At 38.7% G+C, this 15,972-nt stretch overlaps 2 protein-coding genes across 4 annotated transcripts; both read left to right on the top strand.

Moving 5' to 3' along the window:
* Positions 1-4,426: 4,426 nt before the first annotated feature.
* LOC110774977 (26S proteasome non-ATPase regulatory subunit 1 homolog A) lies at positions 4,427-12,236 on the top strand. Its single transcript, XM_021979582.2, has 13 exons — positions 4,427-4,816; positions 5,072-5,135; positions 6,446-6,551; positions 6,700-6,811; positions 6,895-7,063; positions 8,275-8,741; positions 8,830-8,965; positions 9,055-9,303; positions 9,407-9,627; positions 9,708-9,966; positions 10,601-10,833; positions 10,921-11,431; positions 11,512-12,236. Exons 1-13 carry the CDS (start codon positions 4,674-4,676, stop codon positions 11,842-11,844), a joined length of 3,003 nt encoding a protein of 1,000 aa, XP_021835274.1. The 5' UTR covers positions 4,427-4,673; the 3' UTR covers positions 11,845-12,236.
* A 363-nt stretch (positions 12,237-12,599) lies between these two features.
* On the top strand, positions 12,600-15,124 carry LOC110774979 (transcription factor FAMA). 3 transcript variants are annotated; one of them, XM_021979584.2, is made up of 4 exons: positions 12,600-12,958; positions 13,129-14,103; positions 14,194-14,700; positions 14,792-15,124. In XM_021979584.2, exons 1-4 carry the CDS (start codon positions 12,881-12,883, stop codon positions 14,882-14,884), a joined length of 1,653 nt encoding a protein of 550 aa, XP_021835276.2. In that variant the 5' UTR covers positions 12,600-12,880; the 3' UTR covers positions 14,885-15,124. The 3 variants fall into 3 exon arrangements, with proteins under 3 accessions (XP_021835276.2, XP_056690918.1, XP_021835277.2); XM_021979585.2 differs by having other exon boundaries at positions 12,601-12,965; XM_056834940.1 differs by having other exon boundaries at positions 12,600-14,103.
* Positions 15,125-15,972: the final 848 nt, after the last annotated feature.

Here is a 15,972-nt window from a genome sequence, read left to right on the forward strand (position 1 = left end):
CTAGGAGAAGCACAATACATATTGGGCATCAAGATTTACAGAGATAGATCTAAAAAGATGATTGGACTTAGTCAAAGCACTTATATCAATAAGGTGCTTGATAGGTTCAAGATGGCGGACTCCAAGCGAGGCTACCTACCCATGTCTCATGGAATGACTCTAAGCAAGACTCAGTGCCCAAAAACACTTGATGAGAGTACACGAATGAATGGGATTCCATATGCATCATTTATTGGTTCAATAATGTATGCTATGATATGTACACGCCCGGATGTTGCGTATGCACTCAGTGCTACGAGCAGATACCAGTCAGACCCAGGAGAGGCGCATTGGAATGCTGCCAAGAACATTCTGAAGTACCTGAAAAGGCACAAAGATGACTTCCTGGTCTATGGTGGAGATGATGAATTAATTGTTAAAGGCTATACGGACGCAAGTTTCCAAACCGACAAAGATGATTTCAGATCATAGTCTGGGTTTGTCTTCTGCCTCAACGGAGGAGCAGTAAGCTGGAAAAGTGCTAAGCAAAGCACCATTGCGGATTCTACAACTGAAGCGGAGTACATTGCTGCACATGAAGCAGCAAAGGAAGCTATATGGCTAAGGAAGTTCATAGGTTAACTTGGTGTAGTCCCCTCCATTAAAGGACCAATAGCCCTGTATTGTGATAATAACGGAGCTATTGCACAGGCAAAGGAGCCTAGACACCACCAGAGAGTCAAGCATGTACTTCGTATATTTCACCTTCTACGAGAGTTCGTTGAAAGAAAAGAAGTCGAGATAAGAAAAGTTGGTACTGATGACAACATATCAGATCCATTAACTAAACCTCTGCCGCAGGCGAAGCACAACTCGCACACTGCAGCTATGGGAATCAAGCATATTGGAGAATGGCTTTGATGTCTCTGATTAATGTTTTAAAGTTTTAGAGTTTAAATCTTTGTAAAACATTATTGGTTAATCATTCACAATAAATGAAAAGAATTCATTTTTCCATTTAATTTGTGGTTTATTAAATGATGAGTCCCTTCAATTTGACGATATATTCAAGATAGACTGTCAGGACCAGTCCTGTGACTAAGAAATGTCTATCAAGTGAACTTGAATGCCAAAGGTTGAAAATGGTCCCTAGTCGGAGTTTTCTATAAAATTGGACGCATAGAAAACGTTAGACGATTAGAATGCAAGATGACTAGTAGTTCTGTTTCTTGAACTATGTGGACATGGCAATGTCATAATCATTTGCATAGATACTTACTTTGGGAAGACTAGTATCGGACAAGACCTATGAAACTTTACTGTAAGAGATGAAAATCTGTCATAAGTAAATTTCATTAAAATTATTAGACACTAAATCCTCAATACCTGAGTGATTTGAGATTACTTGTTTGAGAACTGGTTGCTTTGACGTTGACCAACCGTCGCACCGTAAAAGGAGGCTATAAAGGCAACGCTCAGGTAATCACCTATCAAACGAAGTCTAATCTCAAGATCACAAGATTGGGATTGTCCTCCCATAAATCGGGATGAGATGCTTAAAAGTTGTACAAGGCCACTCGGAGAGCTAGAAACTGTGAAATGCATGGCCGTGCTCGGATGAATCATAGGCTATGATTATCTGTCTATTTGATCAGTTGAACTCTGAAACCGAGAAACACCTCTGGACATAATAAGGATGACAACTCTTACCTTATGTTCAAGAGCAAGCATCGAGCGACAAAGGAATTAGGAAATGCACACTTGTCCCTAAGGACAAGTGGGAGACTGAAGGAAATAATGCCCTTGGTCCAAGTATGCATTCTATGTTAAGTCTAATAAATGCGGTTCAGTATTAATTAACAAGTTAATAATTCAGTGAGATCAAGTGAGCTGAATGCCTAGCTAGAGGCCGCTTCAGTTCAAGTGGAATTAATGATATTAATCCACAGCTTACTCTTGACTGAACTCGTAGGGTCACACAAATAGTACGTAAACGGATCAAGTATTTAATGGCATTAAATACTCCATCTATGGATATTCGGAATCGACGGATCTTGGTTTCAGTGGGAGCTGAGATCGTCACAGGCAAGAAATGAATACTCCGGAAACGATGATATTGCCGGAAACGGAAATATGGATCGTATCGGAAATATAAATATTATCCAAGTCGTAGATGTAGCCGGAAACGGAAACATGGTACGTATCGGAAAATATTATCGGAAATGGAAATATTGCCGGAATCGGAAATATTGCCGGAAACGGAAATATTGTCAGAAACGGAAATATTATCGGAATCGGAAAATAATTCCGGAAACGGAAATATTAAATATTTGTTCGAAACGGAAATTAATTCCGGAATCGGAAATATTAAATGTTGTTCGTATCGGAAATGAATTCCGGAATCGGGAATTTAATCGGAAGTGTATCGTACGAATTAGCATCGGACGAGGCCCGCTAGACGAAGGCCCAGCACGAAGCCAGGCCATCGCCCAGCGAGCCGCACACAACGCACGCCTCGACCAGGCCCAGCGCAAGGCCAGGCCCAGCCAAGGGCGCGCGCGCGCGCGCACGCAGCACCGCACATGGGCTGTGCGCTTGTTGTGGGCCGCAAGGCCTGCGCGGGTGCACGGCTTGTGCGATGCGTATGCCGGAAATCCTAATTCTATTGGGATTCGTGCGAAGATTAAAATCCTAATCTTATTAGAATTGCTTTGTTATTTAGAGTCCTAATAAAGTTCTAATTAACAAATCCACATCCTAGTAGGATTATAATTCCTTTTCCATACCTCTATAAATAAGGGCCTAGGGGTCATTATTTATACATAAGTTTTCAAGTATTCAAAACTAGGATTTTTAAGCAGAAAAACAGCCATAACTCTTGCCCATTTAGCCGAAAATAATAGTACCTTAAGGGCGATTCTAGTTGGTCAATCTTAAGGCGGATCCGGACGTGCTGTTGACTATCTACGGAGGGACGACACTTGGAGTCCTAAAGACTTGTTCTTGTTCGGTTCGGGCGCAGCTAGGGAAGGCACGCAACAAAGAGTATGCATCTAAATTATGCTATATGATTATGTGTAAATAATATGTATTCCTGGCTTAATGGTTTTTTCCGCATGATTTATGAATTGTCATATGTATCATAACCTAACAAGTGTATCTCCTATTCAAATACAGATGGAGTACTAGGGCTGTCCAAAATCGAATAAATTTCATATCGGTAAATTTGGACCTGAATCCGATCCGAAAAAATCGGATATCCGAAATGGCGGATCAGATCATCGAATATCCAATCTGATGCAGTTTAGAATTCTTGCTTAAAAAACAAGTCGTAGCTGCCAAAAAATCAATTAAATACTTTCGATTATGCTACTGTCAGCTTGTGGAGCATGGTTGCAGATAGAGGAGAGATGTGAAAGAGGGGTTGTTGGTTGCGGGAGAGGATGGTGAATGAACCGGCACAACAATAGTTTAGGGTTTTCTTTTGATTTTTGAAAGTAACTTTTTTAAATATCGGATATTTCGGATTTCTAAAAATTGTAAAGTAGCGATGCGAAAATTCCGAATATCCGATCCGAAATATCTGAAAGTGGAAAACTCGGACCGACTATCCAAATTTCCGGATTGGATCGACCGCATCACAGATCGGATCAGTCGAATGGAATACTTTTGGGCAACCCTATTACATACCCCATGGTTAGTTAAAGTATAATATAAATATTTGCACTCATAAGAAAATAGTTAAGTTGTTACCTAAATAAGTACTATGTGCTTGTTTGGTTCACTTGGATAGTAACTTTCCATTGGAAGTTCCATTTTACGGGAAGTTAATTCTTTAGTTAACTTCCTAGAAAATAACTTGATGATGTTTGGCTGAACTTGCGCATTTATAATTCATGGGAATTGTAACTTACCAAGGGGAGGGTAGGTAAGTCCGTAAGTCACTTCCCATGTTCCTGGGAATTACAACTTCCCAAGGAAGTTCCAATTCCTCCATTACACTCATTTCATGCCAACCAAACAACTTGATATATATGCACTTTCTAGAAACTCAAACTCCCCCTTCTAATTTACTTACAACCAAACATCACTTATGTATAACAAAATATTTGCATTTATAATCCGAATTGTTAAGTTCTTACTCCATATAAAGTAGTTAAAACTAGTTTGTGGTCCGAGCAATGCCCCGGTTGCATTTAGGAGTGTTCGTGGTGGTTAACCGTCCCAAAACTTGATTGGTCCGGTAACCGTAAATTTATGTTCGGCATTTTCATGAACCGTACCCGTACTGTTTAAACGATTAACCTTGATTTCGATACTGTTACCTGGTTAACCACATAAACCGCTATTTAACTTTTTATTTCTTTTTTGACTCGTATGTACCGCATTTTTAAATAGAAGATCAAGTCAAATAAAAATGAGTCCAAACAACTTTAAAAATTACACAGACTTGAGATCGAATCCGGTGTGCCATCCCAAATAACCTTTCTTTTCCATTCTGACTTGAATTCGCGCACCCCTCCAATCTTTCTTGACGAAGAATCCACCACCTAGAGGCTAGAGCAGTGGAGCACCCCTTTTATCCGTCCCCTCCCCTCCCCTCCCCTTCTCTTTTCTATCTCAAGTTCTCCAACAAAACCAGTCGGCGGCGGCACCTCTTCCAAGTTCCAACCACCTCTTCTTCTCAGCCGCTAATGGCGAATTTGGCTACATCAGCTGGCGGCATGCTCGCCATGCTAAGCGAGCATTCAACTTCTCTGAAGCTTCATGCTCTCTCCAATCTCAATGTCTACGCTCAATTTCTCTGGCCAGAGATATCTACTAGTATCCCTCTTTTGTATGTTTTTCCATTTTCACTCTCTTCGATCTACATTTAAAAAAAAAATTATTATTAGGGTTTCAATTCTATTACTGCTATTCATTCAGATCTACTTTTACTTTTCTTGCGGGAATTCCATCCAGATTCACACCTTCTTGTTGTCCCTTTTGTTGTATGTTGATGAATTGATAAACTTTTGAAAATTTCTCTGATCTGATTGCAAAAGGGAAAAACTTCCGTCATTTTATTATTTTCTTTGTTTTAAAATTTCAGAGAAAGTTTATATGAAGATGAAGAATTCTCCCAGAGACCACTGGCAGCATTAGTTGTTTCTAAGGTAATCTTCAATCTTAAACATACTTGATTATTAGGGTTTCGTAGTACATTCAAGAATTCGGCTCCAGCATACTTTATTATTAGGATTATAATATTAAGCTGTAGTTGCATGTCAAATTAAGTGTGAGTGCAAATTGGTTGGGACCAAAGCTCTTGAGTATTGTTTGGCTGAATGACTTAGTGTTGCGTTTTGAAACATGGAATTCATTTCAAAAATGGAATTCAATTTCCAGAATTGAAATCTTTGCGATTCAATTCCTAATTTTGTGTTTTGGGAAACATGAGAATTTCAAATCCAAAATCTCAAAATTTGATATGCTGTTTGGGAATCAAAATAATTTCAATTGAACTATTAGAATTTCGGTTCCGCTTGACATATACACTACTTATTTTCAATAGAATTTTTTAATTTATTAAAATTAACATCAAGAACAATGGTGTAGCAACAACATCCACCAAAAATACATATAGTCTAAATTGAACAAAAATGTACCAAATCCACAACAATTATTTATGTTAATTAATGGAATTATTTGATTAATCAACAAGGGACAAGTAATTACAGAAAATCAGAATCAGATTGTAAACAACAGTTAATCAAACTTGGGATAAAAAAAAAAAAAATCAAACCCAACTCCTCGAATCCCGACAATACTATTGATGGATTAAGTCACCGTTTTCTTTTGATTTAGCTCCATTCCTCTCTTGACTCTGTTTCCATTTAATGCTGTTTTAAATTGGGATGATAATCACAGTCTAGAGAGAGAGAGAGAGAGCAGCAGACTCTTTTATTGAAAAAAACCAGCTCTACAATTAGCTGTAATGGTGGATTGTCAAAATGAAGGTGAAGAAGGAGAGAGAGATAAGGAGGTCGTGAATTTGTTGTGGTTTTCTTTTCGGCAAGGCTCTGAGGATTTCAAATTACATGTATGAAAAGTGGATTTGAAATTCCATACAGTGGGCTTATTTTAATTAGGAAGGCCATGGATTTGATCTAAATTCTGAAACTTACCGAACACTTGATTTACTCCAATTCTTGTATTTGATTTACCAAGCACACCATAAATGAATTCAGAATTGCTAATGGCTTCATGTCTGTTTCAAGTGCGAAATACCATATGTTCATACAAAAATCCCCTTGTCAGTGTGTGTGTTTGTATTTATAGACTAAAGAGAGAGAAAGATTTATGTCTTCATCATTCAATGAGTTGAGACTGTTGTGTTTGGAGATGTATCTTCTGCATAGCCCTTTGTTAGTTTCCCTTTGCTGCATGATGCCGTGCTCATGTGCTATTGTTTCTCTCTTTGCAGGTTTTCTATTTCTTGGGTGAACTTAATGATTCTTTAGCATATGCACTTGGAGCTGGGTCATTATTTGATGTTTCAGAGGATTCTGATTATGTTAGGACACTTCTCGGTATGTATGCTTATCTTTTCTTATACTTCGTATGTAGTAATAATTCTTGGTGACTAGTGGGATATCTTGAGTAAATCATAAACTGTTGTTGGAGATAGCTGGAACAGACTAGTCCATGACTAATTTTTATTGTTATTCTCTCTCTCAGACAAAGCCATTGATGAGTATGCTAGTCTTAGGAACAAATCAGCTGAGTCAAAGGAAGAAGCTGTCAACATTGATCCCAGACTAGAGGCAATTGTGGAGAGAATGTTGGAGAAGTATGATTTTTCCTTCTTGTCCATATTATGCTCTATTTCTTAAACGTATGTTCCTTGTTAAATTACTGTTAATTTTGGGCTAGGTGCATTTTGGATGGAAGATATCAACAAGCTATGGGGATGGCAATTGAGTGCCGAAGATTAGATAAACTCGAGGAGGCAATCATGAGGAGTGATAATGCTCCCGGAAGTTTGGCATATTGTATCAATGTCTCCCACTCCTATGTTAATCGTAGAGAGTATCGGCAGGAGGTGAGCATTTTCTCATGCTTGTCATACAAAGCTGGGACTTCATCATATTTGATTGTGCAGCTTTATGAACCTGCTATTGTTTTTCATCACAAGCTCTGCATGGCCTGATGTACAGGCTTGTAACCATAGGGTCAATTTTCTTTCTTGCTCCATTGTATGTGGTACTTTGCCTGCAATTCAAGCTGATAAGGAGACTAGTACTAATCAAACCAAATCATAGTGTTCAAGTGTTGTTGTACAGTGTTATTCATTTACATGGGTTTTAAATAATTAGATTTCTTTCCATGGTTCATAATCGTAAAATTGGGAAAGAGCTTAGATAAATGGCGTGTAGTTGAAGTGTTTTCTCTCTCTTTAAACTCAAATACTCAAATGCTTTTTAGTAATACAGTTTAGTACTTTTAGTAATAGTATGTCATAGTTTAATACGCAATACTTTTTAGTCATAATATGCCTTTGAAACTTTATTTCCTAGGAAATGCCAATATTCGTTTGGTTGCATGTAGGAATTTCTACTTCCCATGGGAAGTTCCATTTGGCTGGGGGAGGTAAATGGATTCCTCCGTTTTTCGGAAATAGAACTTCCTATGTTGTCAATCAAACAAGAGCATATATACTCATTTTCTAGGAAAATCAACTTCCCATGTTTTTTTATTTGTCAACCAAACGAGCAGTTACATTGTTCGGATTTGGCTTTCCTTTGATATGAGATGGGGTTGTAGTTCATCAAGTAGAATCTGAACTTCTGTAGCTTGGTATATTCTGTTATTGAACGGTATCTTATTTCCGAGGTGTCTGTTGTTGCATGTGTCTCTTATACGAAGAAGTTAGTCTCATATGGATTTGCGTGCAAATTTATCTGTTAATGTGATGGCTATACCTTTGCGGCTTTGGCTGAGACACCATCTTGCTTCTTTTAGGATCTTCATTGTTTAGCTTGCACTTAGAAATCATGCTTTCAGCAATACTAAATACCCATCTTTTATAGTTTTTATGTTGTTTAAATTCTATGGTTGGTTCCTGGTATAGCTTGTACTTCTATGCAGTTTCCACTTCTAGACATTATAGAAGAGATTTTCTTGTACTATTAGAAAAGAAAAAAACTTGTTTGCTGATATTGATGTCAAGAAATACCCGACATTGAAAAAAGGAGGGAAAGGAAGAATGGGCCACTGTTTTATTCCTTTTATTAACCTATATTGCCTTTTCAGGTGCTTCGTCTGCTTGTCAGAGTGTATCAGAAGTTGCCATCCCCTGATTATTTGAGCATTTGTCAGTGTTTAATGTTTTTGGATCAACCCGAAGCTGTTGCAAGCATTCTGGAAAAGCTTCTCCGTGCAGAGAAATTGGAAGATACCTTGCTTTCATTTCAAATAGCTTTTGATCTCGTAGAAAACGAGCACCAGGCTTTTCTGTTAAATGTGAGGGATCGCCTTTCAAAGCCCAAATCTTCTTCACAGCTGCCCATATCCACGGAACCAGAATCTTCTCAGACTGAAAATACAACAGCTTCCGAAGATGTGCAAATGTCTGATGAGACCCGTGTCTCAGATGCAGTTGTGGGTGAAATGGATCCTACTGAAGCTAGATATGCTGAAAGATTGACCAAAATTAAAGGCATATTGTCTGGAGAGACTTCCATACAGCTGACTTTGCAGTTTTTATATAGTCACAACAAGTGAGGCATTGCATTTTCTTTCCCATTTGTCAAGTTTATGTATTATCCAACTAAGGTCTGCTTTAAATCTCTTTTTATTTGGATGTAGGTCAGACCTCCTTATTCTAAAGACCATAAAGCAGTCTGTTGAGATGAGGAATAGTGTTTGTCACAGTGCAACAATATATGCAAATGCAATTATGCATGCTGGTACTACAGTGGATACCTTTTTAAGGGAGAATTTGGTAATATTTTCATCTTTTTCCCAATAGCAATTAGGATATCAGTGATGAGGAAATATGGCTTACTAACCGCTCTTGATTTCATTTGTCAGGACTGGCTAAGCAGGGCCACCAACTGGGCCAAGTTTAGTGCAACTGCTGGATTGGGTGTTATTCACAGGGGCCATTTGCAGCAGGGCCGGTCACTAATGGCGCCTTACTTGCCACAGGGTGGTGCTGGAGGCGGTGGCAGTCCATACTCTGAAGGCGGAGCACTGTATGCTCTTGGTTTGATCCACGCTAACCATGGGGAGGGTATCAAACAGTTCCTTCGTGATAGCCTACGCAGTACTAATGTTGAGGTGTGTGGTGTTTTGTTCAAAGAATACGTAATTTTCTTCTGGATTTCGTATATAATATTCTGATTTATTGTGTTACAATTGTGTGTCAATCTCGTCATTGCAGGTCATACAACATGGTGCGTGTTTAGGGCTTGGATTAGCAGCTCTTGGAACTGCAGATGAAGATGTATTTGAAGACATAAAAAATGTGCTCTACACGGACAGTGCTGTTGCGGGTGAAGCTGCCGGCATCAGTATGGGCTTGCTTATGGTTGGTACAGCTAGTGAGAAGGCCGGTGAGATGCTTGCTTATGCACACGAAACCCAGCATGAGAAGATCATTAGGTAAAGCTAGATGTTTCTTCTGTTGTGTATTAGTTCGTTTGCTGTTTCTTTTGGCTCATATGGCTATGTGGCATGTTCAGGGGATTGGCATTGGGTATAGCTCTTACAGTTTATGGAAGAGAGGAGGAAGCAGACACACTTATTGAGCAAATGACTAGGGACCAAGATCCTATTCTGCGTTATGGTGGTATGTATGCGTTGGCTTTGGCTTACAGAGGAACATCAAATAATAAGGCTATCCGGCAGCTGCTACACTTTGCAGTGTCGGATGTGAGCGATGATGTTAGGCGAACTGCCGTTTTGGCTCTAGGTTTTGTCTTGTATTCTGAACCAGAACAGGTTGGTTTTCATCTTTACTCTTGATCCTTTGTTTTTATGACAAAAAAAGGTATGAAGATTGAGGACAATTAGTACTGAAAAAAGCTTGATATCATTTAAAAGAAAACCTTGGAAACATCCCTATTGGGTAGCAGCAAAGGTCAGTGAGGTAGGCTACTCTTTTACTAACACTAGCCCTCTGTGTCCCATTGCTTTAACAATACCTAAAGAATAGCCTAGAATGCTGGTTTTCGAAAAGTCCTTTCTTTACTAATCCTAACTGCATAAGTGACTCACAATTCACAAAGCAAAAAGCACCAATGATAAGAGGATAGATAGAATCTTTTGATATTTTCGTTAATCTATATTTTCGTGAATCTTTTGATATTTTCGTTAATCTATATGTAGTTATGTACTACAGTACTAGTGTAACCTTTGAAGCTTTTAAAAGAAAAATTTACTTAAGTATCTCCCCCGCTACTGATTACTGAACTGGTGCCCCTGAATATCTCTGGGGATTGAAGTGAGAAACTATAGTATGAACGGAATGAGCCTGCAGAACACTTCGATGACTTGTATAGTTGTGTATGGTCTTCTGTTGATGTTGTTTTTCTGTTTTAACAACTTTCACACATTTGAGTTCTTTTCTTGACAGACTCCCCGTATTGTATCATTGCTGTCTGAGTCGTACAATCCACATGTACGATATGGTGCTGCCTTAGCAGTAGGCATTTCATGCGCTGGCACTGGTCTAAGTGAGGCTATATCTTTGTTAGAACCGTTGACATCGGACGTTGTTGATTTTGTTCGGCAAGGTGCCCTGATTGCTATGGCCATGGTTATGGTTCAAATCACCGAAGCTATGGATTCACGGGTTGGCACATTCAGGTAATATTTGTAGGCTTGTAGCTAAGAGCTCCTATAGTCCTTTTCTGCTCAGTTTCGTGTTCATTGTCTTTTACTATTCTGTTTTAGGCGGCAATTGGAAAAGATAATACTTGACAAGCATGAAGATACCATGAGCAAGATGGGAGCCATTTTAGCGTCTGGAATTCTTGATGCTGGTGGAAGGAATGTGACAATTAGGTTGCTTTCCAAGTCGAAACACGATAAAATCACAGCAGTGGTTGGTCTTGCTGTTTTTAGCCAGTTTTGGTACTGGTATCCTCTCATATATTTCATAAGCTTGGCATTCTCGCCCACAGCCTTTGTTGGGCTGAACTACGACTTGAAAGTTCCAAAGTTTGACTTTTTGTCCCATGCAAAACCTTCCTTGTTTGAGTACCCAAAGCCAACTACTGTGCCCACCACTGCATCAGCTGTGAAACTTCCGACCGCTGTATTATCAACATCAGTAAAGGCCAAAGCCAGGGCAAAAAAGGAGGCAGAGCAGAAAGACAAGTCTGTAGGGTCAGAGCCTTCAGCTTCCACATCTGCCAGTGGGAAAGGAAAATCGTCTACAGAGAAGGAGGGAGACTCTATGCTCGTATGTCATTCATGCTCTACTCTTGATTTTTCGTTTAGAATTCCAGGTAATCTTATTTGGTTTGTTTCATTGCGTGGCAGGTTGATAGTCTACCAGAAAAGAAGGCTGAGGCGGAACCTTGTTTTGAAACCATAACAAATCCTGCTAGGGTAGTTCCCGCTCAAGAGAAGTTTATCAAGTTTCTGGAGGGAAGCAGATATATGCCTGTGAAGTTGGCCGCTTCTGGTTTTGTACTTCTGAAAGACTTACGTCCTGAAGAACCAGAGGTATTGTCTCTTACTGATGCACCTGCTTCTGCTTCTGCAACAACAAATTCTGCTGCTGTTGCTGCACCAGTGCAACAGGGAACTGTTGCTGCCATGGCTGTTGATGAGGAGCCCCAACCCCCTCAGCCTTTTGAGTACACCTCATAATTGTCAATGATGTTGGTGGGTCAGTTGAACGCGAGGCTTGTTTGGTTGCCAACAATCATCTAAGGAAGGGGTAGATATTTCAGAGAGAAATTATAATATTGATGGGTCAGTGAAATGTTTGGTTATGGACCCAGTAATTGTTCAGTTGGTTCTCTTTTGAGAATTTTTTGTGTCAATCTATTTGCAAAATGATACTTGTATTTTACATGGTGAAGAATACATGAAGATACCTTTCGCTTATCCTCAATTTCCATGTTTGTCGTTACAATTTGAACCAGGCTCCTAGAGCTAGATTTCATCAGCTTACAAGTAGTTTAAGGTTTTTTTTAATTGACAGTTATGTAATAATCTTTTCGTGTTACATTTATGTCATTGACACTATTATTATTACAGTCTATGAGACTACGAGTCCTACCTTGTTTCAAAATCTTAAGGTTCTGCATTAGTGATTAGTAAAATTGTAAAGGAATAAGGATGTTCACTGAATGTCACGGACATCATGATCTGAGTAGAACGTAAAAGAATTCAAAAAAGCAAGTTTGAATATTTGAAAGGATTGGAGGTTGTAATTAAGTGATGTTCATAGTTTTGTAATTATTAATTAAAGTCATGAGAAAGTAAAAAGAGCGTAGTTGGGCTGTGAATGTGATTCACATTAATTAGAATCATGAGAAAGCAAAGACCCAGCCCAGCCCAATAAAACTTATGGGCGGGTAACTGGGTGGTGGATATTTAGTATTCAAAGGCTCCAAATGTATTGACAAAAGTCAAATCTCTGAATTTAATGGCGCTTTTCTTTGTTGTTTATACATGTGACTATATATCTATCTCAAATAATCTATGTATCATTCATGAGTATGTATGTATGTATTGTATTGTATTGTATTGTATACCATTTCTTCACCTCTCCAGAGTGTTACTAGCTAGATTGCTCATCCAAGACAACTTGGGAGTAGTCTATGTTAACCATTTGGTATTTTGCAGAATACTAGTAACATTTTCATAGTTATATATGTCAGGATAGGATATTGTCTTGATGCGCATGAGAAAACTAGCTAGGTCCGGTCCTAGTTGTTGTGACGTATATATAAAGTGTGATGCAGAAAGAAGAGAAGTACGCGGTACACACTCTGATAATTTGATTCTAAACAACAAAAACAAAATAAAAGTTGTGGCTTGTTGTTTTAGTACTTGATATGTTATTGTTTTTACCTTGTTTCTACTCTAGCAGTTACCCTTTGATTATCAACTATGTTATTTATTGGGTGTCCACTACTTGTGCAGGCGGCCACAGGGGAATTTGCTGCCAATGTAAATAGTTGTTCTTCCGTTCTTCCTAATCAAAGTGGGTCATTGCCGCCTTATCATCAATCTCAACCTCAACCTCAACCTCAACCTCAACCTCAACCTCAACCTCAACCTCAACTTCAAGGTGATAATACCATAATTGAGGGGAGCGGATCAGTTATGGTGGATTACATGTTAAACAGCCCTTCTGCTGAGATTATTAACAATCCATCAAGAACATCTTATCAGGAACAACAGCCCCTTGTGGTGGATGAGCACAACAGCAACAGCAGCATCAACTGTATAAGTGGAGGTATTCCCATTAATGCGGATAGGACACTCAGCTTTGCAGATGTTATGCAGTTTGCAGATTTTGGGCCAAAGTTGGGACTTGACCATTTCCAGCAGGAGAAGAGCCATACAACAGATCACAATATAGACCCTGTTTATTTCCTCAAATTCCCTGTGCTTAGTAGTAATTCACATTCACATTCACATTCACATTCACATTCACATTCACATTCACATTCACATATGGTGGCAGATCATCATGGTCATGGTAATACTAGTAGTATTCATGATGATAGCAACAAAAGTATTACCGAAAGAGATGAAGATGGAGGTTTTGGTGATCCTTTCCGAGAGAGAGGATATAGCTACGACCACCAACAAGATGACAACAATCTTAGTAATCCGGTGCAGCTTGACTTTCTCAGTAATGATGAAAATCTTGCAGGAACAGGAACAGGAACAGGAACAGGAACAGGAAGAGTAGTAGGGCATAATAATAATAACAATAATAAGAGCAGCAGCAGCAGCAGCAAGAGGAAAAGGCCTCGAAGTATAAAGACAAATGAGGAAGTGGAAAGTCAAAGGATGACTCATATTGCTGTTGAAAGAAACCGCAGAAAGCAAATGAATGAACACCTTCGTGTTTTAAGGTCTCTCATGCCTAGCTCCTATGTCCACAGGGTACTTAACCAGTTAACCCCATTACCTTACATTGTTTTTGTATTTGTAATTACTAAATTTTCATGTTAATTATCAAGTATGAAAATGTAGGGAGATCAAGCATCAATTATAGGAGGAGCAATAGAGTTTGTCAGAGAACTGGAGCAACTCCTACAGTGTCTTGAGTCCCAGAAGAGGAGGAGACTCTATGGAGATTCAGCATCATCAACAGTACTCGGAGTAGTTCAGCAAACGCCACAATTAGTACAACCGCAACCACAACCACAACCACAACCACAACCACCACCACCACCACCACCACCACCATCACAACCACCACCAATGAGTATGAGTATGAGTGCAATTGGAAACCATGAGTTGGACCCTATGGGTTTTGCAGGAGGATTGCTCCAGGAAGAAACAGCCGAAAGCAAGTCTTGCTTTGCAGACGTGGAAGTCAAAGTGTTAGGTTTCGATGCTTTAATTAAGATCCTTTCTCGCAGAAGGCATGGCCAACTCATTAAGGCCATTGCTGCCCTTGAGGATCTGCATTTCAATATTCTCCACACCAACATCACTACCATTGAGCAGACTGTTCTTTATTCTTTCAATGTCAAGGTACATTAATACTTTAATACTAATTACTAAACTCATTTTATACCACTAAATTAGTGGACTAATACTTTTTACATGCATCTATCTTTTGTAGGTTGCTAGTGAAGCGCGGTTTACTGCTGAGGATATTGCTACTTCTGTTCAGCAGATTTTCACTTTCATTCATGCTAATACCAATATTATTTAAGGTTAAAAGTAGTTATTATGATGTCATAATTTCAAAATTTTAATTTCTCGATAGATACAGAGTTACAATTTACAGACACGCATGTGAAATTGATCAAGTCACTCTAGAACATACTATATATTATGTGTGTAGTATAGGAGTACAGATCGATAACTCTTATAACCAACTCTTGTTAATTGTTATACACTTACTTATACATACTATTGGTGTTTCATTATTAATAATTTACGTTGTCCATGAGTTTATGACCCTTTAATTTTGTGAAGCATATAGCGAATCAAATCTTATCCTGGGTTCGACAAACTTGAAATGGGCACTTACTACATACAAATAATATTAGGCGATCAAGTAAGAGAGAGACAAATGAGACAAATGACGTAGGGTTGCAAATAAATGTCAAATGGGTTCAAAGCAAGAATTCGAGTTAGAAGGTCAACGGGCACCTGTATGACGACAGGGGTGTGCGTTGACTTGTCAGTTAACATGATTGAAAGTAAGGGGTCCTTGCTTTCTTGGCGGTATTAGGGAAGCGGCTACATGTATCCCAGGTATCAAATAGTAACATATCCTAAGCTCCTATTGGCTGTTGTCACATAAGCAACTTCACTTGGGATTAAAATTTAAATCTAAAATTTCAAATGGTACTTGAATTTGAAATTTTAGACCCATCACAGTCAAGGGTATGAAACTATTTCATACCCCGAGGGTATATGTAGCCTTTTCGCACTTGACCTAACCTTATGAGTTACAGCGCGTCTCCTGTGAGACCAGTCACACCATCAACTTGATGGTGTGACGAGCGCGAAACCAATAGCGTACCTCCCCTAAAACTATAAAAAAAAGTAACAGATCTAAACTATAGAAGTAACATACCTAAACTAAAAAGTATCTCCTCTAAAATTATATATAAAAAAAAGTAACATGTCTAAACTATAGAAGTAACATACCTAAACTAAAAATGTATCTCCCCTAAAACTATTCCGTATAAAAAAAAGTAACATGTCTAAACTATAGAAGTAACATACCTAAACTAAAAAAGTACCTCATCTAAAATTATAAAAAAAGTAACATGTCTAAACTATAGAAGT

This window comes from Spinacia oleracea, chromosome 1 (assembly GCF_020520425.1).
Source record: "Spinacia oleracea cultivar Varoflay chromosome 1, BTI_SOV_V1, whole genome shotgun sequence".
Taxonomy (NCBI): Eukaryota; Viridiplantae; Streptophyta; class Magnoliopsida; order Caryophyllales; family Amaranthaceae; genus Spinacia; species Spinacia oleracea.

Bases quoted from the DNA above. Each gene is read 5' to 3' on its own strand.
- LOC110774977 (XM_021979582.2), top strand. From the start codon at position 4,674: ATGGCGAATTTGGCTACATCAGCTGGCGGCATGCTCGCCATGCTAAGC. The intron at 6,812-6,894 runs GTATGATTTTTC...ATTTTGGGCTAG, and splicing joins GTGGAGAGAATGTTGGAGAA to GTGCATTTTGGATGGAAGAT. The intron at 9,304-9,406 runs GTGTGTGGTGTT...TCGTCATTGCAG, and splicing joins TACGCAGTACTAATGTTGAG to GTCATACAACATGGTGCGTG.
- LOC110774979 (XM_021979584.2), top strand. From the start codon at position 12,881: ATGCGCATGAGAAAACTAGCTAGGTCCGGTCCTAGTTGTTGTGACGTA. The intron at 14,104-14,193 runs GTACTTAACCAG...ATGAAAATGTAG, and splicing joins CTAGCTCCTATGTCCACAGG to GGAGATCAAGCATCAATTAT. The intron at 14,701-14,791 runs GTACATTAATAC...TATCTTTTGTAG, and splicing joins TTTATTCTTTCAATGTCAAG to GTTGCTAGTGAAGCGCGGTT.